The sequence below is a fragment of the Phodopus roborovskii genome, unplaced genomic scaffold (assembly GCF_943737965.1).
Source record: "Phodopus roborovskii unplaced genomic scaffold, PHOROB, whole genome shotgun sequence".
NCBI lineage: Eukaryota > Metazoa > Chordata > Mammalia > Rodentia > Cricetidae > Phodopus > Phodopus roborovskii.
In genome coordinates, this window is record NW_026126541.1 from 10,200,046 (window position 1) to 10,224,233 (window position 24,188).

Here is a 24,188-nt window from a genome sequence, read left to right on the forward strand (position 1 = left end):
AGACACACGAGGAGGACTAAGCGTGAGTGCTGCTTGAAAACTATTTTTCCTAAAAAATTCAAACTTTATCCACAAGGAAAAAAGTAGTAAACTCACAGGATAAACTTCAGAATATAATGCCAAAGTTTTCCAGCAGATTCTCAGGTTACAAGTAGATAGCCTATTACAAAAATGCTGTCTTCATCGCTTAGCATCGAATCGCACTATTTTGTGTGAATGAACAAAGATGGTCATTGTGCAAGCTTTACTGGGCTGAGAGGACACAATGTAGGGCAAGTGTTTGTGCGGCCACTGTTTTACTATAGACTTTCTTCTGTCAGAGCATATGTGGTCGAGGCTTTCTTCCTTTGGTCACCTTCCTCCCCTTCGCTCACTATTATTTCAGCTTCAGTGACTTTCCTTTCCTTGGTCATTCTGGGATGGGATGTAATGTTCACCAGTGCTGTCCTACAAAGAGCTGTCAATGGATAAATACTTACCGCCCTCACCCTCAGCTATTGAGTAGGATGATGCTGATCCCACACAGGGAATAGGCAGTTTTTCCACCCACATTGGTCAGCAAATTACTTCCTTGCTCTGATTACATTTTGCTTAATTTGTTTTTAATTTCCAGGCCAGAGGCTTGCAACGGGCCTCTTGTTTCATTTGTAGAGAAAATATTTGTGCTAGAGGAAAACAGAGTGTCCACTGGCTGTCTTTACCACTTTGTCATTGTCAGGGTCATTATGAAATTCATTTGTTATGCACCTGTGATGTGGTTATTTGGAGCTAAGTCTTGAGAGAAGCAAGACTGATATTACTCAGAAGCAACATTAGTATTGAGTCTAGCCTGTAAATGACAAATAGCAGACAAAGGAAGAGGCAAGTAATGCATAATACATAAACAATGCTGTTTATATTAAGATCAAAGAAATTATAAAACTATCATACCTAGAAGTGTTGATACTCCCCTTCTTAGCTCTGCTTTATCTAAGCAGGTGGATGGTCAAATTCCAAAGCAGCATACCTAGGTGAAAATTGTAAAACTAAATAATAATAACATTTCCATGGCAACACAGGCCACAGTAGATACCTGGAAGGATCGTAACGCTATCTGCCAAGTTTTGAAACTATGTCATAGAGCCATATGGTGAATCTAGAGCAAAGGAGTAAAGATACATTTAATTTTATGACAATTTTTGTATTTGTATGCATGTGCTTATGGACACGCACATGCCAGGGCACAGGTATGACATTCAGAGGGCATCATTGGGAAACATTTGTCTCCTTCCACTCAGGTATCAGATTCATGTAGTCAGGCTTAATGGCAAGCACCTTTACCCAATGAGCAATCTTGCTGGGCCACCTTCAATTTTTGACTACACTAAGCTGTCAGAGGGAATACTACCAAAAATAAGAAAGAAGTGATGTATTTGAAATCTATAAATTGTATTTCATGTTCATTTGTCACCTCTAAGGAAAGCAAATAAAGTTTCTTCCTCTCTCTGAAGATGAATGATTGCTTATAGCTGGATTGCAGAGGCCCGCATAGCAGTTATTGACTTCCTATAGAAAACAATTCATCCCACATGCAGTCAGTGCCACGTCTGCATGCCCTGCAAAGCATAGGTAAACGGGTGCTAATCACCCCAAGTCCATCTGAACAGAGAGACCAATTACTCCTGTTCAGAGTAATCTCTTCCTCCTGTCTACCCTGCTCCTGTCCAAGCAGAGCAGAAGAGACTGTGAGAGGATTGAACTCCTAACTCTGCGGGGACTCTGGGTTATGTTCAGTAGAAGGCACATGATAAATGATTCATTCATTATTTGTACATCCGTCAGTTTGTTCACAAAGATGTGGACCTGATATGGAATAAGCTTTGTCTCAGGAAGAGTCCATTCCCCAGAGAATTACTGTTGGGAGGGCAAAAAGATAGGATTCATGACTGAAAGCATATGTATCTCGTTAGCTAGAAAGAAGATTAAACTTACCTCTCATTTGAAGACACATGAGGAGCCAGGAAAGGGTTGAGAGCCATCTTGACCAAGTTGAAAACAAGAATCATTGACCATTTTAAAGAAATACAGTCTAAGGGAAAATGGCTCAGTGGATAAATTACTTGCTGCCCAGGCATAAGGGTCTGAGTTCAGGATTTTGGCACTCACCCTAAAAGCTTAATTCAGCAATATGTACCTGCAGTTATAGCACTGGAAGGTGTTGTCATGAGCATCCCAGGGGCTTGCAGCCCAGCCAATCTGACCTGATTATTCAATGCCAGGTTTAGTGTAAGTCACTGCCTCGAAAATTAGATAACAATAGACACATTTATTGTTCTGTGGCTCTTCATACACAGATGTGCATGCACGCGCACGCACACGCGCGCGCACACACACACACACACACACATCAGCGCACAAAAATAAATCTAGATAGATACATTGTTAGTGGAGGTTCTATGTCCTGCCAAGTCCCGCAGCTGCCTTGCCCCAAATGAGCACACAGAGACATATTAATTATTAATCTGTTGGCCAATGACTAGGGTTTCTTATACACTAGCTCTGTCTTAATTATTAAGCCGTAACTATTAATCTATGCATTTCTATATGGCCTTATCTTACAGGAGAATGCCTGGCATGTACTATCTTCATGGTTCCTCCATGGCAGCTCCTTCCAGTGCTTCTCTGCCTACCTTTCCCAGAATTCTCCTAGTCTCCTAGTCCTGCCTATCTTCCTGCCTCTATTGGCTGAACAGTGTTTTATACTCCAACCAGTAAGAAAAACATATTTACAGGATATCCCCCATCAATACATAATTAAACAGGTAACAGATAAATGATTAGATAAATAAGTAAAATGAGAAATGATATCTGGTATTTTGGAAAATTATTCATTGGTGTGAATATAACCATTTTGAAAATATTAACATTTAGAACACTTTCCTGAGAAGACAAAAGAACTTTTTTTTGGACCAGCAATACCACCTGTGTCAGAAGGCTGAATTATATTTATTATGTATTTTTTTCATGTATGTCAAAACTTCTCTCTGTAGGTCTTGATTACTTAATTGCTTATTAATTTATTTACTTTTTGTAATTGACAAAATAGGAAGACAAATCTTAGTTCATTTGAGGTGAAACCATGAAAGAATTTAAGGCCAAAATAAAAAGGTTTCAGTAATCATTTAGCAACTCATTAAGGGTGCAATACATTCCAATCATTATACTAACTACACCCCAATTATTTGAAGGTTATGATTAAAGAATTAAAATATGTTGTACATGTCTTTGTCAAAATTGTGCACTTACTTGTATGCTTGCAACCTTTTACAAAATTACATATGCCATAGTTTTAAATAAAAATATGAATGCAAATCAGACTTTGTGATGTAGTATGTAGCTATGGATCAGTAAATCAGAGTGACAAATACATATTATGTGTTCTTTGAGCTTTCTGCCCCAGCTGGTCCCACAGCCCTTGAAAGCCCCAAATAAATGCAGGGACACTGTATTAGTTATGAAACTATTGGCTGATGGCTTAGGCTTTTTATTGGCTAGTTCTGTCTTAATTATTAACCCATAACTTCTAATTTATATATTTATACATGGTCTTTTCTCATTGTAGAATACCTCATTTATGCCCTCTCCTCCCTGGAATCACAGGAAGAGTGCTACTCTGCCTACACTTCCCAGAATCCACTTGTCTCCTAGTCCCACCTATCATACTGCCTTATTGGCCAAACAGTTCTTTATTCATCAACCAATAAGAGAAATATATTTACAGAATGACATCTCCCATCAATTAAGATCTCATTAAATTGTTAGGATGATTTAAACCCAAGTGGGTAGACAAAGGTAGCTGCATACTAATCTGTTTGTTTGGGGGAATATTTGGGCTTAAACTGGCCTATGTCATCCAGACTTGCTGTCATTACTGGGGATCACCTGTCCTTCTGACAGTTCCAGTATGTAAATTTCCAAATATAAGGTTGCAAGGGAATACTAAAGAGAGAAGATGGGGTTTTAGTCTGCTTATTTTGGTTTGACAGGAGCAAAACCAAGATAACAAATATCCATGTATCAAAAATTATCTGAAATATTCCAGCTTCTTTCTAATGCTACAGGGGAATGCAACATAATTTTGTATAGCCTTGTGAATCTAGAGTATGCATATGTATTAAATTAGTTTTGATAAACAATAAATAAAATTCAGTTTCATGTAGTGGTATTTCATAGTCTTGATTTGAGTTTCCTTTGTTTGCATGTTAAGAGAAGCAAGGTGTGAAATGAGAACACAGAGTTTATTCTAGTTAACCAGGAACCAGGAAAAGAGGAAGTGGGGACAGCAACACGTGGCTAGAGAAAATGATGATTGTAAAGAAGGGCCTTTTTGTAATACCATGAAAATAAATTCCAGGCAGTAGGAAAAGAGCTTGTTACACTTTATTGTTAATTGTGTTTAGGGACATAAGACAGAATGATCATTTGATGGTATATTTGTGTCTTGAAATATAACACCCTTTTTATGCACTAATAAATATGAAATCACCTGGAAATATTTCTGTCCATTTAGGAGCTATCTAAATGCCCTTGTTTATAGCATGCACTAGATTTTAATGAAGCCATATGAGTTTGTACTTAGCAAATTACCTAATGGCCTCATGTCAGTCATCAAATTGAGGAAGCTGTCTGTTTGGTGAGCATGAGGAAGACAAACTCACAACTTCTGTCAGAATTTATGGACATTAGGCAGTGTTTCATGCTATGTGAGAGACATCAGACTATATGGTTGCCACTTTCTCTCTTGTCTGGGGTGCAGCTAACATCCACAGCATTCTTTTCCAATCTTTTTTCTTCTCCAGAAGAAGAATGACAAAGCCCTGTTCGTCCTGAATAACAGAGACAGAATCCAGCAGTACAATTATTATTATGCATTCCTTGCACCATGTATAGTAGCATCATATCACTTTCAAAGGTGACATGAACTATTATGAAGTTCAAAATGAGTGCCTCCAAAATGAGAGGCAGTATGCATTTGCCTAATGTTCTGCCCCTTTATATCATGATCCAATTTATCTCCCTATCTTTGTTTCTCTCTTCCTCCCTCCCTCCTCTCCCCCTTTCTCTTCCTCTCCTTCCTTCTCCCAACCCTTCCTTCCTCCCTCCCTTGCTTACTGCTAGATCCAGGCTGCTGTGATCTTCCATCACATACCCATACATTGAGCACATCTTTCATACTGAACCAGATTGAGAGATTACCAATTAATAAGCTGACAGGGAAGACATTGATGGGTAGCATTAAGGTGTGCTGTCTGTAAATGTTAGGTGCACACTTTGATGGAGCCAAGGAGACCTATAGAGGGTTAGGAATGAGATACTTCATCACATATTCCTAAAGGCAGAAAGTGAGAGAAAGCAAGCAGTTCTCAAGGCAGCTCATTCGTCTTGCTTCTATTGTGGTTATTCAGAATGCTCTGGCCAAGGGTAGGCATCCCAGTGAGAGTCTGAAACAAATACCTGGAGCTATGAGTTTACATAGATTTATAACCCATGGGTGAGAGATGGAGAAGTACATTCAGCTATGCTTCCTATGGAGTTTACATTCATATCTTGGCAAGCTGTTCTAAACGTATTTCTAAGTCTACAGGAGTGCTTTTAAAACCTGCCTCCTTATCTTTCTTCTTCACTCCTTCCTTTCCCTCCTTTCTTCCTTTCCTCCCCCCCTCCATTTCTCCCTTCCTCACTCCCTCGTTTCTTTCCATTCATTTATTCATTTGGCAGATATTTGTAGAGTGTGTGATGCATGTTGAACTTAGTCTAGCTTCTGGGAATATACCTGTGAGCAAAAGATATTCCCTGACTCTTGTAAAACGTATGTAAAGTGGACGCAGAAAGAAGTAAAATAAATGAATAAATGATATAGCAGACTAAACAGTGAAAAGTGGCAGTGGAGTTCAAAAATATATGCATTTAAAAATTTTCAAGGGCTCAGACTTTGATTCAAGGCTCATAGACTGAAGCTAAAGGCAGAATGACAGTGTGTGGTTGATGTGAAATAGGAGTTTAAGGCAGGAAAGAAAAGCATTGGGTCCGAGCTCCTTCGTCTTCCTTTCCTGCACAGCAAACAAGCAGGTTGGTACACCTGAGAGTGTGAACAAGTTACAGCATGAGGAAGGGCTACTAGGGTCAAGGGGAAAGGAGGAAAGTTTCAGGTTAAGAGGACAACTTTGTAGCTCAGCAGGTAAGGTGCTTGATGCCAAGCCTGGTAATCTGAGTTCTATGCTCAGACCCACATATTAGATCGAGAGAACCAAAACCCACAAGTTGTCCTCAGACCTCCATCTCTGCGCTTTAGTCCGTGCATGGATGCACATAAGTAAATAAATACTAAATAAATTTACAATTTTTTTTAAAAAAGAAAAGAAAAATAACCAAAAAAAGAGAAAAGTTTCTCCTAAAAAGTCCTGTAAAGGGGAAAAATATGGTCTTCTGATTTCATCTCCTGACCCTGACCAGTTCCTCTATGTTCTTCAGATAACACACGTGTTTTTGTGGTGCTGTCTGAGATAGGAGAGCCAGCACTTCAGAGTACAGGTCCTTGTCTGATCGGCCACGCTCTGCCTGCGTTTTTGGGCTTCTTGTGTCAACGTGCCATGCATTGATGTGTAAACTTCCCTTTCTGTTGCTTCACTGCAGATTATGTTACTCACAGACCCGGAGATTGAGAGCAGTTTGTTGATCAGCTCGGATGAAGGGGCGACGTATCAAAAGTACCGGCTGAACTTTTACATTCAGAGTTTGCTTTTCCATCCAAAGCAAGAAGATTGGATCCTGGCATACAGTCAAGACCAGAAGGTGAGCACGCTTAACCTTTCTTCACGGAGTGGTGCAAGGCTGCCAGGGATAAGGTCACTTGGTACCCATCTGTGACTGGCATCTCAGTGATGACTTCTTTTCCTCTTTTCTTTGGGTTTTTCTTTTCTGTGCAGCAGTCTGAACTCAGCGCCAGTGAGAACATCTCAGGTTTCTTATTGTAACTATGCAAACACATGATAAAGCACACAAAAGAAAGCTGAGATACCGAGTGAGATAGTGTAGAAGAACCATACGTAGCTTGGATGCCGTGTTTGCCACCATCCCATCAAATAAGTGAACTGATGCACTTACAATGTGGCGATATGTGTCTTAGTTCACAGCACTCAATCACAGTTCACGGTTGAGTGATTTTCGCTTTGGGCACTATAGAGTCTGGGTCTGTCCTATGCTGGTTTCCCAGCTATCAGTCTGGGGTCCCCCTAGTTCAAGTCAGCTGTTTTTGAGGATTTCTCCAGCCTGGTATTGACCCCTTGTTCATCACTCCTCCCTCTCTGTAACTTGATTCCAGGAGTTTGGCTCAGGGTTTAGCTGTGGGTGTCTGGTTCTGCTTCCATCAGCTGCTAGATGAAGGCTCTAAGATGGCATATAAAAGGTAGTTGTCAATCTCATTACTGTGGAAGGACATTAAAAGTAGCCTCTTCACTATTGCTTAGATTATTAGTTGGGTTCATTTTTGTAGATCTCTGGGCATTTCCCTAGTGACAGATTTCTCCTTAAATCGATTATGGTATTTCTTTACTTATTCTCCTCTACTATTCCCTGTGGTACAGATATGAATACTTTGTGTTGGAATGGATTTTCATTTATTGATACAAATTTGAGGTCAATTTTGTGATGTGCATATTTCTCCTCTTGTTTAGGTATTGTGTTGAATATCCCACTACAATTCAGCTTACTCAGTCTTCCTGCTCCCTCATGTCTTCCCCTCCCCTCCTCTTATCCCCTTCTCTTTCTCCAAACTTCCTCTTCCCTCCCTCCATGCTCCCAATTTGCTCAGGAGATCTTGTCCCTTTCCCCTCCTCTGGGGGAACATGTATGTCTCTCTTAGGGTCCTCCTTGTTTCCTAGCTTTTCTGGAAGTGTGTTTGTCTTTTTGTGACAGGGTTACCTCATTCAGAATGATTTATTCTAGTTCTATCAATTTCTCTGCAAATTTCAGGATTCCATTGTGTTTTTCTGCTGAGTGTACTCCATTGTGTAAATGTACCACATTTTCTCCATCCATTCTTCGGTTAAGGGGCATCTAGGTTGCTTCCATGTTATGGATACTACAAATAATGCTTCTATGAACATAGCTGAAAAGATTTCCTTGTTGTATGAATGTGGATCTTTTGGGTATATGCCTAAGAGTGGAAATACTGGATCTTGAGGTAGACTGATTCTCATTTTTCTGAAGAATCGCCATACTGATCTCCAAAGTGGCTGTACAGGTTTGTACTCCCACCAGCAGCAGAGGAGTGTGTCCCTTTCTCCACATCCTCTCCAGCATAAACTGTCTTTGGTGTTTTTGATTTTAGCCATTCTGATGGGAGTTAAATGGTATCTCAGAGTTGTTTTGATGTGTGTTTCCCTGATGGCTAGTGATGCTGAATACTTTCTTAAGTGTCTTTCAGCCATTTTAGATTCCTCCATTGAGAATTCTCTATCTCTGTACCCCACTTTTTAATTGGATTATTTGGTGTTTTGGTAACTAGCTCCTTGAGTTCTTTGTGTATTTTGGAAATCAGCCCTCTGTCAGATGTGGGGTTGGGGAATATCTTTGCCATTCTGTGCACTGCTGTGTTGTCTTGTCCAGGGGGTGACTTTTAAAAAGTGAAAGTGTGTTCAGAGTTCAGTGCCCACATAAGGCTTTAATCTTACAGATCTTTCCATTTGATGGCAATATGAAAGAAGCCTATTTTTTCTAAAGAACTGGGTGAAGTTGTACAGCACATGTGTTCAGCTGCATGTATATACCTCATACATATTATACTACATGTTTAGTATTCCTTACTATATAGATTATGTAGGTTTAAAGATATTCTATTAGTTGGAAAGGATACTAAATGTTTTAGCTAGATTTATTATCAACTCAAGACAAGCTAGAGACACCTAGGAAGAAGGAAGCTCAGTGACAGATTGTTCAGATTATATTGGCCTGTGTCTGTGTCTGTGAGAGAGTGCCTTAATTGATTGTGGATGTGGGAGAGCCAATTCACCAGGAACGATGTGAAACCTGAGCAGGGCAATCCTGATCTCTACAAGAAAGTGAGCTAAGCATGAGCCAATGAATGAGCCAAAATGTAAGTGAGTAGGCATTGTTCTTCCATGATTCCTGCCTTGACTTCCCTCAAGGATGAATTGTGACCTGGAATTGTAAGCCAAATAAATCCATTCATCCTCAAGTCATTTTATGTCAGAAAGAAAACTCTAACACTGGGGTTCTCTTTGTCTGGGCTGGTCTTGATGTTTGGGGTTCTCCCTGAAGGCAAAGGAAGGCAGTATGCAATTTCCCAAGGTCTCTTGTGACATGGACATTTTGAAGCAAACAAATTAACACCATGCTTCCCTTACTGTCAAATAAAAACTACATTAAGCCTAAAAATAGAAAGGTTTACCATTAGTAGTTTTTTTTTCTTCTGGAGCAACCTGGCTACACTTTCACAGAATATACAATTTTTCTCCTTGTGTTGAGCCCACAATGTGTTTGGTGCAATTAACAGGTAAAGACTGAGCTGCCCAGGGAACACGGTATCTGTCATCTAATCCATTGTTATTGTATTTAATTCAGCTCTAGGTTAATTACCTCACCCCATGCCTGAGGAATAATGAAGGCCAGATTCACTTGGATAAGTGATAACTAAACATGTTTGCAATTATGCTAGAGGAGATGCCCAGAAATTTAACCAACCTGGAGGAGTGAGGACAGCTAGGCAGTGGTCACAACTCAGTCACTTATAGTTTTTCTTGTTATTTTCAAATAAAATGTTTATCTTAAATGTATGTATGTATGTATGTATGTATGTATGTATGTATGTATGTATTTGCAGATGCACTTTCCATTTGTTTGAAAATAGTATCAGACCCCTCATCTTTTTAGGTTGAAATGTTGGCTTAGAGAAAATGACATCAAGTATTAGTTCATGTAGCCTTAGATGACTTTATACATGTGATTTAATCTAACAACAATGTCTAAATAGGTAGGGAGCTCCCTAATGTACAACCAAAGTGGCTGCAAAAGTTGTATGAACTTAATAACCAAAGCTCACTTGATAAAGGGCTCCTGACCTTTTTTGGTTCATATCCTCTAAAGGTTATAAGAGATTACTCTAGTAGAACAAAGATAGGACAGATTTCTGTAGCTATGGAGCACACTTTTCTCCTAAACAGAGGAAGAAGAATCTCATAGGTAATTATATAAAGTTGGAAAAGTAATATTTACAGTGTAAAATTTTTTTCAAAAACAGAAAGTTGGTGAAGTTTACTGCAATACACACAGATTCATGGAAGGTGGTCTTAGTTTTCATACTTTGGCCCAATGGCAAATGTTCAAAACATTTGGAAAGTTGGGTCAGGCTTGCTGTACTCTGAGCCATGGGTTCTAGGGTTAAGCTCTCAAAATGTGAGGCTGAGTGGGTTTCTGTGAGGCTCTAGACCAAAGGTGTATTTTATGAGCACAGCCTTGAATCTTTTGCTCTCAGTGCTTTAGAATCCTAATCAATCTTTATTCTATATAATGTGAGCAATTCAAAATCAGGTAATTTAAGAAATGTTATCACAAGAAAAATTCAGTTGTTCTCATGTGTGGATGTTGTAGGGACAACAGAAAAGGGATCTTTGCATGAAATTTGGTGGAAGTCTCACTTTTGATGGTGATATTTATAAATGAACATGTGAACATGAATAGTCTTTCTCCCTCTGGTTTCTCAAGAGAGAATTAAGGATAAATCAGTTATGTGGTAGAACTAGACGATCTGCTGATGTGTGTAAGGAATTGAAAAGACCTCAGTATCTCAACACTTACATCAAGGTATGAGGTGAGGAGCAGGGATTTATCTGGAAAGGGAGTGGCCTGCCACCATCAGACCCCCAGGTGTGGGGGTCAGTGATACTGGTGTCAGTGCTATGGCAATTATTTGCAAACCCTGAAATTTTTAGAGCTTATAAAATGCAGCCATGAGCACTAAGGAGAGCTCTGTGTTGGCATTGGTTGGCCAGCATCTGCGAATGTGAGGGAAGAGGAACATTTGTTGTTGTATATAAGTATTGTTCATCAGTTTTTCTCTGTGACAGCTGCTAGTGCTGCTGTTGCCAAGCTCTTCGCTAAGATCTTAGCCCCAGAGCAAGCTTTCCATCTGCTGGATGCAGTTTCATGTCAAACTCAGGCAAACATAAAGGAACTGACTCATAAAATACCGTGGTGAGGTGAGGTACTGGCGCCTACACAGCTTATCTGAGAGCAGCATCCCACCCCCTCCATCTTCCCTTCCCCCCATCTTCCTTGTACTTTGGGGCATACTTTCCTTCTTATAAACATACAGGGATTTTGTTTTTCTCAGTTTCCTGACATTGATTTTCTTCCCCTCTACTTCAAGAAATGAGACTTAAGGCTCTCCCGGAGAAGAGAATTTGGATCCATGGTCTTAAGAATGCCCAAAAGGTCTGAGATGCCTTTTGTGCTTCATACTGTGTGCACAAACATCTCCTGGATGTGTTTTGTTTTGTTTTGCTATGGGAGTTAGAAGGCACTCAAAGACTTCTGTTAACCACACATTTTTTTTCTTTCTGGAGCACAGTGGAGTCTTACTGGCCACAAGTTCACTGGAAATTTTAAGCATGAATAGCTGATATTTAGCCTTGGAGGAATATTTATGCCCAATTGTCCCCATCAGAATTAAGATGGTTATACTGTTTTCATGGATTAGGATATTTCTTTTTCTTAGATGGTAAAATCTATTGAGGATATTCAGTATCTCAGTGGTTTTGTAGTCAATGTTAAAAAAACAAAACAGCTGATTGGAGAAAAAGAAAATGGGATTTGTTAAGGATTTTTCTCTATAGGTATTGTGAACCAGAAGTCTTAAGATCTGCCATTTGCAAGCTGCAACAACAAAACAAAAGCCAGTGATATGATTTGGTCTAAGTCTGAATTGTTAAGAATTGGGAAAGGGTGAGGATTAGAAGAATAGCTTTCCTTGGTGTTGATCCTATTCCAAACTCAGCACCTTAAGAACTAGGGGTTTGATATTTTGGAACCCTAGGAGATAGATATTTCATCTCAAAAGAGAGAAGGGAAAATTCATACTGGGAGATGATGAGCAAAGGGGTCAAGACCAGGCTGGAGAAACCCACAGAAACTCATGGGTCCCAGTCTGATAGCTGGGAAAACAGCATAGGACAGACCCAGAACACTTGAAAGTGGGTGTTAGTTAGGAGGACTGAGCAGTCTATATGGGGCCTCTGGTAGTGGATCTGTATTTATCCCTATTATATGAATGGACTTTGGGAGTCCATTCCACATAGTAGGATACTTTTTCAGCTTAGACACTTGGGGGAGGGCCTAGGCCCTGCTCCAAATGATATGACAGACTTTGAAATACTCCCTATGGAATGCCTCACTCTCCCTGGGGAGCAGAAAGGGGAAGGGATGGGGGTTGGTGGAGGGGGGGGACAAGGGAGGAGGAGAGTGTGAGGGAACTAGGATTGACATGTAAAAGAAGCTTGTTTCAAATTTAAATTAAAATAAAATAAAATAAAAAAGAGCCTGCAAGTCGATGAGATTGCTCCTGTCCCCACTATGGAGGGCAAATTTCTAACAAATTTTAGGTTAAAAGTCTAGCTTCCTACAGACCCCCCAAAGTTAGGCTGACATTTTGTTTTTAATACTTCATTTAAAGAGAAAAGTAACTGAGGAAAGCAGAATAGAGCTGAGGATTTATTCAATGAGATCAAATAGGTAAGGGAACCAAATTAATGGGTCCATGACCCCAAGTCTGCATGTGGGTACTGATACCGACTTTAGGTTTGCACAGCAGAAGATGTAGGGCAAGAGATAGGACATAGGCAGAGTAAGCAGTCAAGGTTCAGGCCATTTAATCACTGATCACTGATTCAGTGAGGTGGTTACTAAAAGCCCTTATTACTGTTGACACAAGGGATCAGTCTGGCTCTGAGGATGTCACTTCTGATCTCTGTTGTAGCTTCATCATACTGGGTAATAACTGTCTGTCCCTCCAAGTTCTGCTGTTCTTTGAATTCAATGTGTCTGCAGGTTTAGGGTGTTGACTTACTTAACACTCAGCCTTGAAGGAGAATGAGATACTTACACAGCCACCCATTAAGATACTAACATGCCTGTGTGCAGAAATCAACAGGTCATCCACAATAGAAGAGAGACACAAATTGAAGGCAAAGATGTCAGAGTACTCTTGTTTAGGTTAGTCTGTGGGAAAAAATGAAAAATCAGCGTCGTTTTGTTATTGTTGTCCTGCGTTTATTTATTTATTTGTGTGTATGTGTTTGTGTGCATGTTATATGCTACAGGAGGTATGTCAGAGGACAAACTGTGGATTTTGCTTCTCTTCTCTTTTCAAATTAAACTTGGGTGATCAGGTTTGTGACAAGAATTTACCTTTACCTTCACCTGATAAACTGGCCAGTACTTAATTTAATTTAATTTATTGTGATGTATTTCTTTTAAATATCATGGGCTTCTAGGTACCTGTTTCAGATCTTCATGTACCACTGCTTTGAATGCTAATGTGTTCTACAAACAGTGTAATGGATATGACCTCAGATGTTTCCCAGCTATCCCATTCCTTAGAATAAACTGGTAGCACATAAAGTTAGTATTGAATGAACATGAACTTTTTTAAATGTCAAATCAGCGTTTTCTTAAACCAGTCCAAGAGACAAATCTTTAATGTGTACAAGAGAGATATTCTACAGCAGTTCCCCTTTTTGTCTAATTAAAACAGAAGGTTTTAACTTTAACATAGCAAGATTATATACAACAAAACAGATATCATGTAAGAATTCCAGTTACAATATCCAGCCTAAATGCCTAAGTACCCCAAAAATGATTGATGAGGACAAAAGATGCAAATTCAAGATATTAGGGAAGTAGTCTGAATTCTTAGAAAACCCATGTTGAAACAGGACAAGATTCCTCAGCTTCTCAGGAGTCTATGAGATGACGTGCCCTTGGAAATCCCTGTGGTTTCTAAACCAGTATCAAGTTTTAGTCATTAGATTCCTATGGAAATGGACAAAGGCCCTGTCCCTTAAGCATCTTCCAATACTGGATCACTGTGGACAACATTGAGAAGCTCATTTGTTTACTGTAGGGCATTGAGAATGCTGCTCTTTTCTGTTCCATTAGTTTATTTCTGCACAGAAAGAACATTTGTGCACTTCTTTGTATTTGAATGCAGGACAAACAGAAGAATGGACATGCATTCCCTTATTTCATTCCTGATCCCCCTCATCCCCTTGACTTTCTCTCCTTAATGTAGGAAGCCTCCCAAGGAAGCGTTGGCAGCAGGCTGAGGCTGCCAGATTACATCTTTATTTTAATTTGGCAATAAACTAGTGTACAAACTGTGCTATAAAACATTGCCTCCAACAGCATCTCTCAGTCTGTCTTAAACACCTCACTAAACATGATGTGTTGGAAAACATTCGCAATGAGAGACAACAAAGAGCAGATGTGACTATAAGGAAGAGAGAGAGAGAGAGAGAGAGAGAGAGAGAGAGAGAGAGAGAGAAAGGACCAGGAGCAAGCCAGAGGGATTTGCAGGTACTTCAGCCACGTGAACACACCAGGTACTGGGCTTCTTTCTCTGTGAGGGATTATGTTGTTAGAGCCATTTGCTTAGGGGACACTGCCCCATCATAGTGCCACAGAGCCAACATGGATGCTTCCAGGACTTAGCTACTGAATAGCTTCTGTGGGAGGCTCCTGCCCTCTTCACCTGGCTGGCAAAGCCTCCTTCCTCAGGCAGTTGCAGAAAGGAGCTTCCTGCCACATTCAACCCAAGCAGCTTCCTGGCTTTCCCTTCTCTGTACACATCCAAATTCACCTAAGCCACGGACACCCTTTCTACTCAGATGGGCAATAGCAAAACTGTAGACAACAGGCAGGACCTGGATTGTGTTCACGTGGGGAGGAGGTGTCAATTCACAGTGGTCCTGGCAGCATGCAGCATCCAGCCTCAACCTCTGCCTTGCTTCACAGGATGACAGGGCCAGTGGCTGGACCTTCTGGCTATTCAGCAGAAGCAATCAGGCTTCATTTGTCATATTAAATATATATTTTAAAATGTATACATGCTTGCAGGTAACTCAGAAATTTTAAATAAAGAAACCCTGTCCACTACCCTGAATTGGTCCCTAAGTTTCTTTCTATTTCTTCTTTTTCCTTTCATTTTCCCCATTTTCTTTTATTTCTGTAGAATTTGTGTAGAAGATGTAATTTTTATGATTTTTAAACATTATCATGGAAAGGGGGATCACTTGGGAAGAAGAGGGGGGCAGTGGCTGGGTTGAGACAAGAGGGAGTAACAATGAACTGAATAAGATCAAAGTCTTGTCTATGCATTTGTGAAAATGTCAGAATGAAGCCGATTATTTTATACAATTAATATGTGCTTATACGAAATTTGCATTCAAATGACTGATCCATTCTGTAGATGAAAGGCAAAGCTTTTAATGCAGTTTTGTGGTACATAATTTATTTTGTTCTAGAACATTCATAACTTTATAATGTACCTCTTTTGCTTTTATAAATTTTAAGTTTAATATATGAAATAATGGGTATTATGTTGCATTGTCAGACAAATGTGTCATTATACTCTGTCTCAGTTACATACCTGTCCCTTTGCGTTCTCCAGTATCCCCTCCCTTGCTCTCCCTGCTTCTCTTTCTTCCCCAGTCACTCCCATCTTCTGCCCTCTTACAACATGCTGCCCTTTGGAGAGGACCAGCCACTCCTTACATCCAATGTAGCCCTTCCTTAAGCTGAGAAGCCAGTACATAGCATCCCCAAGGTGGGATGTCCAACAGGACTAGCATCTTACATGGTGCCTTTCTAGTATTTTCACTAATCTATCCTCAGAGCCCTCTCTCTTGATGTTCTATAAGTGCAAGGGACTTCCTTTGTTTTGTGCAGTGCTGTTGGATCTCCTACCCACCTTCCCCAGGTGCAAGTGGCTAAGGTTACTAAAGGATATTTTGCTGGGAACACATCTCAGGGTATCTCTCTATAGAACCCCGAAAGAGCCTTCATTATTTGCAACACCTTATTTCCTGTTTGCCTTGAGGTATTTCCTGGTTTGAGTGAGAGACTTTGGAACACTCAGCCCTAAATGGAATGTCTCCATCTCTTTCCTCGGAGCTAAGAAACCCTGTGGAAGAGGCTGCGGAAAGGCTGTAAAATCCATAAGGGAAGACGGACGGACACACACACACACACACACCAAACAAACAAAAACAAATGCTGTACACCAACATGTGAAGAGCTCACAGGAACTCAGAGTGAACCAGCATGCACAGGAACTACACAGGTCTGCACCAGAGCATCTGCACATATGACTTTTGGGTTTTTAGTGGTTGTTATGGGATTCCAGAGTGTGCTAACCAGTGACTCTCTGACTCTTGTAACTTCTCTTGAGCATCTTTCTGTTGGTTTCTCTTTTCTGATTTCATTATTATAATTTTTGCTTTATCTTATATTGTACTTTGTCATTTTTTTAAAATGAACAAATTAATGGAAAGCTTCCAGAGTAAAGGTTAATAACCGAACTGTCATACCAACAGGGAGAGGGAAAGTCAATTTCCTCCAATGGAGTGACACTGGGTATATCATTGATTTCAGGACAGGCCTAGTGATCTAGAGTAATTGACCAAGATATAGTGAATTCTGCAGGTTTTTATGTGTTTGGTTTTATTTGGTTACAGTTTGGTGTTTTTTGTTTTGGGGAGTGGCTTTATTTTGTTTTCTTTGTTTTGTTGTTATATTCGGTTTTTGTTTTTTGAGACAGAACTTAAAGTTGAGTGGGGTGGGATCTGGAAGGACTTAGGGGAAGAGAAGAACATAATCAAATTATATTTAAATTTTGTTCTCATTCTCTTTCTCACACACATACACACATATAAACACAAACACTTATGATTTGAAACCCTGAAGCATTTATTTATCCGAGGCTGGCTTATTTCAGATAACATTGTAATTTCCTTTTTCCTTCCTCCTTTCTTTTAAATAAATGTATTTATTTATTTTACGTCCTGGCCATAATTTCCCCTCCCATCTCTCCTCCCAGTCCTTCCCTCCTCTCCTCCCTGTGTTTCCACCTCCAACCCACTCCTCCTTTATTGTTTAGGAAAGTTCAGATCTCCCATGTGTATCAAGGAAGCATGACATATCAAGTTTCATTAAGACTAAGCACCTCCCCAGGTATTAAAGCTGGACAAGGCAACCCCATATGAGGAATAGAATCCCAAAAGTCAGTAAAAAAGTCAACATCAGCCCCTGATCCTGCTGTTGGGAATCCTACAAGAGGAACAAGGCATACATCTGTAACATATATACACAGTGTCCTGGTAAAACTTCATGCCAGTTCCTGGTTGTAGGGTCAGTCTCTGTGAGTCCCTATAAGCCAAGGTCAGTTGATTCTGTGTTTTCTTGTGGTGTCTTTGAACTCTCTGGCTCCTACAGTCATTACTCTCCCTTCTTCTGCCAGATTCCCTGCACTCTGTCTAATGTTTGGCTGTGAGTTTGCATCTGTTTCTATCAGTTGCTGGCTGAAGCCTTTCTGATAACAATTGGGCTGGCACCAGTCTGGGCACAGGAGGTAGCCAGTTCACTGGTTCAGGCTACCTATCTGTTATTGCTGGGAGTCTTAGCTGAGGCCATCCTTGTAGATTCTTGGGAGAATACTTTGGGCCAGATTTTTACCTGATCCAAAAAATGTCCCCATTTCCAATAGTCCCTAGCAGTACTCTCCCGTTCTACCCCCAACCTGATCCGTCAGTGTTCCTATTCCCTACATTTTCAGTGTACTCATACAGTCTCCTCTATCTTTCCTTCCCAGAGAGATCCAGGCGGGTGCCCCCACCCCCTGCCATTAACCCTCCTTGTACCCAGTCTCTGGGTCTGTCTGTGGATAGTGTACTTATCCCTTATTTTACAGCTAATATCCATTTTATTTGTTTCCATTTTCCTGTAAATGTCATGATTTCTGCATCTCTTGTTTTGAAGCTATGCCAGTCAGAAATGCACATAATAACATGTAGGATACCTGTGTCTTTTTCAACCTCTTCTAGGTGCAGGAGGATCACGATAAGGCAGCATAGGAAATCCTAATTCTATAAATCGGCTGCACTTTTAACTTTCGATTTTAGAGAGAGAGAGAAAGGAAGCAGGCTGTTAGTAACATAACAGACATGCTAAACGTTAACAGTTGACATTCTATATATATGGAAGTTGACTTTAACTTAAAACCTTGTGTCGATAGAAAAGGAAAGATGTACTTTGCAATCTGTTTGATAGGCAATGACAGAATTTTAGTTACTCTCACAAAGAGCTATTTAAAGAACTACTTTACCCCCATCTTCAGGTTTTATTTAGTTATTTATTTAGTTATTTATGAAGTGTGTGTGTGTGTGTGATGTGTCTGTTGTATCTATGAATGACTGAAGTTGACATCTGATGTTTTCTTCCCTAATTCATGTTACACTTATTCTTTATGGCAGGTCACTCTGTGGTCCCCAAGCCTCCCATTTCTGGCTAGTCTAGTTCTCCAGCTTGCTCTGGGGATCCTCTCTCTTAGACTCCCAAGAATGGAGATTATAACAAGTACATGCTAGACAGTCTCTGCTTTTACATAGGTGCTGGGGATAAAGCCTCAGGTCGTTATGCTTCTGCCACAGGCACTTTCTTCACTCAGCCATCTCCCGAGCCCCAAGCATTTTTATATCCCCTTAAAAATTAAATATTCACTTCATTTCATTTCCTGACTTCTCATAATATAGGGATAATACTTATCGTGGCTGTCTCAAGTGCTATGCCTTTTCTGGGAAACACTGACTACTTGATAGGAGAACAGATGAGCCTTTGGCATTTTAGGAGCCTCAGCCATAAGGTTTTCTCAACACTGATGAGCAATAGAAGAAGCAGGTACATGGCTGGGTCGTGAACGTCAGTAGGACCACACAATTCTGTTATTCTTTCAGCCCAAAAATCAGAAGTCATAATGCCAGAATGTGCTTTGTAGAACTTGTTGAAGATGCAAAGATAATGTAAAATTAGCACGAAGTTTAGCACATAGCAAGTATTGCCTCTCTGAAAGATCCTAGGAATTGTAAATACAATTAATCCCAGGCCAACTTCTTTCCACTGTATGAAATGCTAACAGTTCTCCTTAGTGAATGCCCCTTTAGTCCATCAGTGAAAGTAGCCATGAAACTAGAATGAATAGAATCCAGATGAAGGAGTACAAGGGTGCTTGGGAAATATTGATTATAATAACATTAAACTATTAAATATTAAAGTATTGTTATTAACTGTATTTCTACTTTTTTTTTTAACATAGTGGGTTTCTTAATGTCAAAAGGGTAAGATGAAGATAAAAGACCAATGGGGCTTGAAATCAGCAACAAGTTTTTCAATGATTTCTGAAGAAACACTTAAAAAACAGATACTCACCTCAGGCCGTTGTGTTTACTGGAGATCGTGCTTTAAGTAAGAAGACACTTGCTTATTTCTAAAACCTAAGTTGTGTATGATACACCATGCTGATTTGGCAGGAATTCCACATGCTTGAAATTTTCCAATGTCAGAGCTGATTTCTAGTCTCATGAATATGTAAATAATTTAAGTATCCAAGTTAAAAACCGGCAATTAGGGTGGAAACCAGGGAGCTCAGTAAATGTCAACATGATCCTTGTTTATAAAACCAATTCTCAAGCTGAAATGCCATCATGTGCAAACCAGGATGGCCTGTGTTCAATGAGGATACCTTGTTTAACAGGTTGTGTCATCCTTTGCAATTGCCTCCCACAACAGTTTGATCTATTTGATAGAATTTGATAGATTTGATAGAAATTGACCACAGGTAGGAGCATAAATGGAAATTTCTAAGCAGTTATTTGGAATTAACATTTGAGTAGACACCATCATCCTATTTATGGCTACATGGGCTTTGAAATAGAGGCAATATGTTTGCAATGCTTTAGTCAGTTCTTATCAGTCCTATGTAACTCTTCCTCGTCTTTAAGAACCTTTGATGTGCAAATTCTATTTCTCTGTCTCTCTCTGTCTCTCTGTGTGTCTCTGTATATCTGTCTCTCTCTCTCTCTCTCTCTCTCTCTCTCTCTCTCTGTGTGTGTGTGTGTGTGTGTGTTTAAATACCTTCAGATGTCAGTATACAGCAAATCTCTCCAAATCACATTCACTGATGGCCACGCACTGACCTTTCCTTCCCTGACAGCTCCATTTCCCCACATCGAATCCCCAGCCCTCAGAGTGTCAATCCCAAGTGTGGGGGCTTTGACAGATTTGAGTGACAGTGGAGGAATGACCAGTGACAGATTTGATAAATCTTGCCATAGGAGAGACTGATGGAGCCTGCAGTGTGTGTCATCATTTCCCCTCACTCTTCATCAAAAACTCTTGACTGCTCCTCCTCAGCGCTCTGGTCCTTTAACTTTGCCGATATTTGGATGCAGTCACCATTAGCTTCCTGTAAGTTGTTATGTAAAGGTACCAACTTGTCAGAGTCCATCTGTAGTCCCAGGTCCAATCTCATGTTAATGAGTGCATCCAGTAACTGCAGACTTCTTGATGGTGACCACACATCAGAAATACCTTTCTTAGCTTTGCTACTCTTTTCATTTTTCCCTGCCTGGCCTGAAGCACTCACTCCCTTCCGCTAGCATCCTTGCACTCTGAATAAGTATATAATACATTGTTTGTGGTAACCCAGAAGATTAGTCCATCTTTGAGAAATATTTGCTCAGGCAGGATGGTGAAGGAGTTTGGGGTAGTTGAGGTTCTTCTGTCCCTGGAGATACTCCATACCACCCAGCTAAGGTTAAGTTTCTCCAGTCTCATTGATGTTTTCTGGATGGAATTTATGCACTTCATGTTTTGGTTTGCTCCGAGGCTGAGTTCAGGACCTTCTGGCACCGTGGAAACCCAGAGCATCATTACTTACCCATGAAGCCTGTTTCTCTAGATGGACTCCTTTGCTCCTGTTAAATATGGTAGAAAAAAAAAGGAGTTCGATATTTGGGACACCTCCAGTCCAGCATCAGCAATTTAAGTCTCGAGGTGCCATCTCTTTCTTGCTGAAGAACAGTAAGAGCTGGAGAGCCAAGAGGTGTAAGAGTACTTTGGACCAAGGCCACCCCAAGGGCAGTATAAGGCTGAGGGAAATAAATAGAATCTGAAGGCTTTTCTTTCAGCCTTATCCAGAAGTGCACTTTGCAGGCCCCCTGCCTCCAACACGTTGAGGGCATCGAATGAAAGAGAAGTGAGTCCCTGAAAAGTCCTCTGCAGGAAGCATGCCACCAGCTTAAGCCCCTTGTGTGAAACAAGCCCAAGAAATGTCCCCCGACTGTGGATGTCACTCTAAGAGGCTTGTGGTGAACAGTATCTAATACCATCACCCAAAGTCCTAAAACGTGTTATCAGAACTCAAAGACACCCTGTGGTGTCTTTGTACCACTTTCCATGGAACTGGCCTCCACCCACCTCTTTCCCAAATGTGTACTTGTCTGTTCATCTTAAAGGGAAGACAGCCTCGTCCGATTTAGGAATACTGAAACACATTCCAGGGCACTGATAGCTGCAAACACTTATGCAAGAAAAGTCGAATTTCCCTTCCACCAACTGTGAGGAAACACTTGATTTTGATTGAACCAGTACATAAAATGAGAAATGATAATAGAAAGTGGTCCGTATCCTCTTCTCCTCCGGCCACATTTTTGTGTGTGTTAGGAAGCCATTGTAAAACCAGGGCAGCTTGTTCCTTCTCATAGGTGAGCTCTTGTGTCCCACTGTGGTGGTCCGCTCTATCATACTTGCCCATCTATAGCTCCTGGGGCTTAGAAGGATGGCTCCGCAGGTACCTGAGAGTAAGCTCCAGATCACAAGGAAATGAGCCCCTGGTACTGCTTCCTTGCATTTGTGTTATCGCCACTCCCACCACAGACAGAAACAGACATGAAAACAATCAAGTCAATGTGAGAATGCTTCCCCCAAGTCCTCAGATGAGGAGTGTGACGGGGAAGAGAAGTCGTGACAGCCCCAGACCAGCTGACAGCAAACCTTGGGCATGCGGAAGCGATGTGCTTTGGTGATTATGTTCACTAAAGCAGGGAACTGATCTCAGAGATGCTGTATAGTTGTGTGAGAAAAGGAAGGTTTTCTGCCTTGCGTCCTCAGTTAGCCAGACCCTCTCCCTACTGCCTGTTAGGCATTTGTGTGCTCCTTCCACTCTTTTCCCATATTTCATTTCATGCAGTGTGAGTAGAGGCAAGTCAAAGACTATGTAAGCATTACACCTGAGTCTAAGGCAGAGGTCTAGTAGATGAACATTGTCCTCTCAAAAGTAGGGCAAATCTGCTCCTTTTCCAAATTCCCCTCCCTCTTTCTTTTTTCTGCCTTTTCTTTTCTTTCTTTCTTTCTTTCTTTCTTTCTTTCTTTCTTTCTTTCTTTTTTTTTTCTGTAGGCTTGGCATTGTTGCAGAAAGCAGCAGCTGTTTTCATGCATGTGACAGTAATGATACTTCTCAGATCTCTGTTCTGACAGTCTAAGAAACCTTGGAGCTGGAGACAGGCGGGGAGGGAAATAAATCTTATTTAGGTGCTGCCAACACTATGAATTTTATTAAGGGACACTGACTTCTTCAGAAAAAGCCATTGCATTGGCAGCTGAGCCTGCGTCAGGGTGTGAATCTTTAATGCTGCTCTGATCCCTGCTTTGCTCAGAACTTTGCTGTAAGACTCTGCAGGTTTAATTAACATATTAACATGAATGGCTGAGTTGTTGTGTCCCTCTTTTCTTGCTGTCACACCAGGCTGGACAATTAACTTCCCAGGGAGAAAATGTTTGAAGAATATTCACGGTGTAGGAGGCAGCTTTGTCTAGGGGTGATCTTGCTGGGACCCACTTGTAAATCATTGGAATTTCCAAATGTGCTGATAGAGATTTTTCTTTGAAATACTGACCTTGAGCAGTATATATTCCGCTATATTGATTACCATTGTCCAAGCATTAAAGCCTGAGCTTTTTATTGTGCATATTCATGATAAAGGGACTTCCCTGTAAAACATCAATACTTTTGATCTTGACTATCAACTTTTTTCTTGATGCCCATGGATGCAGATGCCCTTGGTTGCTTTTGAGAACTCCTCTGTCTCTTTGAAAAGTTGGAGAATGTTCTAAGACGTTTGAAAGGAATTTTTTTTATGTAGCTAAGAATCCGACTTTTTACTGTTAGAAGACGGCTGGAACAGTTAAATAGTGACATGTAGTTGGGATGTATGTGTTGTTAGATCACTTATCTTTGGAAAGTGAGGCCAAGAGAAACCTTGGTGTATAGCGGAAGGCTTATACAGACGATGCCTTTGGAGGCAAGCATTAGAGGAAGATAAGCTTCAAAGTACAAAAGTCCTGAGCCAAACTTGAGCAGAATAGTAGTGTTGGCGAAGACATAGCAGGCACAGTGTGGCCAGATGTGTTGGGAGGATGAGAAATCCCACCCTCTAAGACCAAATGGTAAAGGGTGGCTTCCCAAAATGGTACTGTGAAGGATGCCACTGAGCTGCATAAGACAGACTTGGTTTATTGGATTCAGGTATATGCTGGATGTTTGTGGGCTCTCTAATTGCTCACAAATAGCAAAGCAGCCATTTGCCAACTCATACCAACATCGGGAGATATAACTGACTATTTAGAGGCTCTGAGTCCAGGCTAAGAGGGTGACTTCTAAAAGGAAAAGACAGCAAATAAACATGGACGGCAGCACCCAACAAATCTTCAGAGACTAGTTTGATTTGGGAATGTGGGTAGCAGTGCCCGGTGTCCTATATGGGCCTTCAGAGCTTATATGTCATTATGGAGAATCTGTGTGAGTTCAGCTTTCATGAACGGGACTATAATTTTAAGCCACCTTGCTTCTTCTACATTTGCATACTGAAATACAGTTATTAATATTATAATATATAAACCACAATGGTATGAATTACATTCACTTTCAGTTTAGATGTGGGGAGGTCTTACTATTGTTCCATTCTATATCAAAATGAAAGATGTTCAGTGCATGATTGGGATAAGAACTGAGCTGTGCATTTGCA

At 40.5% G+C, this 24,188-nt stretch overlaps 1 protein-coding gene across 1 annotated transcript in view; it reads left to right on the forward strand.

Moving 5' to 3' along the window:
- Nucleotides 1-24,188, forward strand: part of Sorcs1 (sortilin related VPS10 domain containing receptor 1) — a 505,553-nt gene that overhangs the window by 322,172 nt on the left and 159,193 nt on the right. Inside the window, exon 4 of the mRNA XM_051199684.1 lies at nucleotides 6,673-6,831. Coding sequence (XP_051055641.1) covers nucleotides 6,673-6,831 — 159 coding nt within the window. The remainder of the gene's footprint in view (nucleotides 1-6,672; nucleotides 6,832-24,188) is intronic.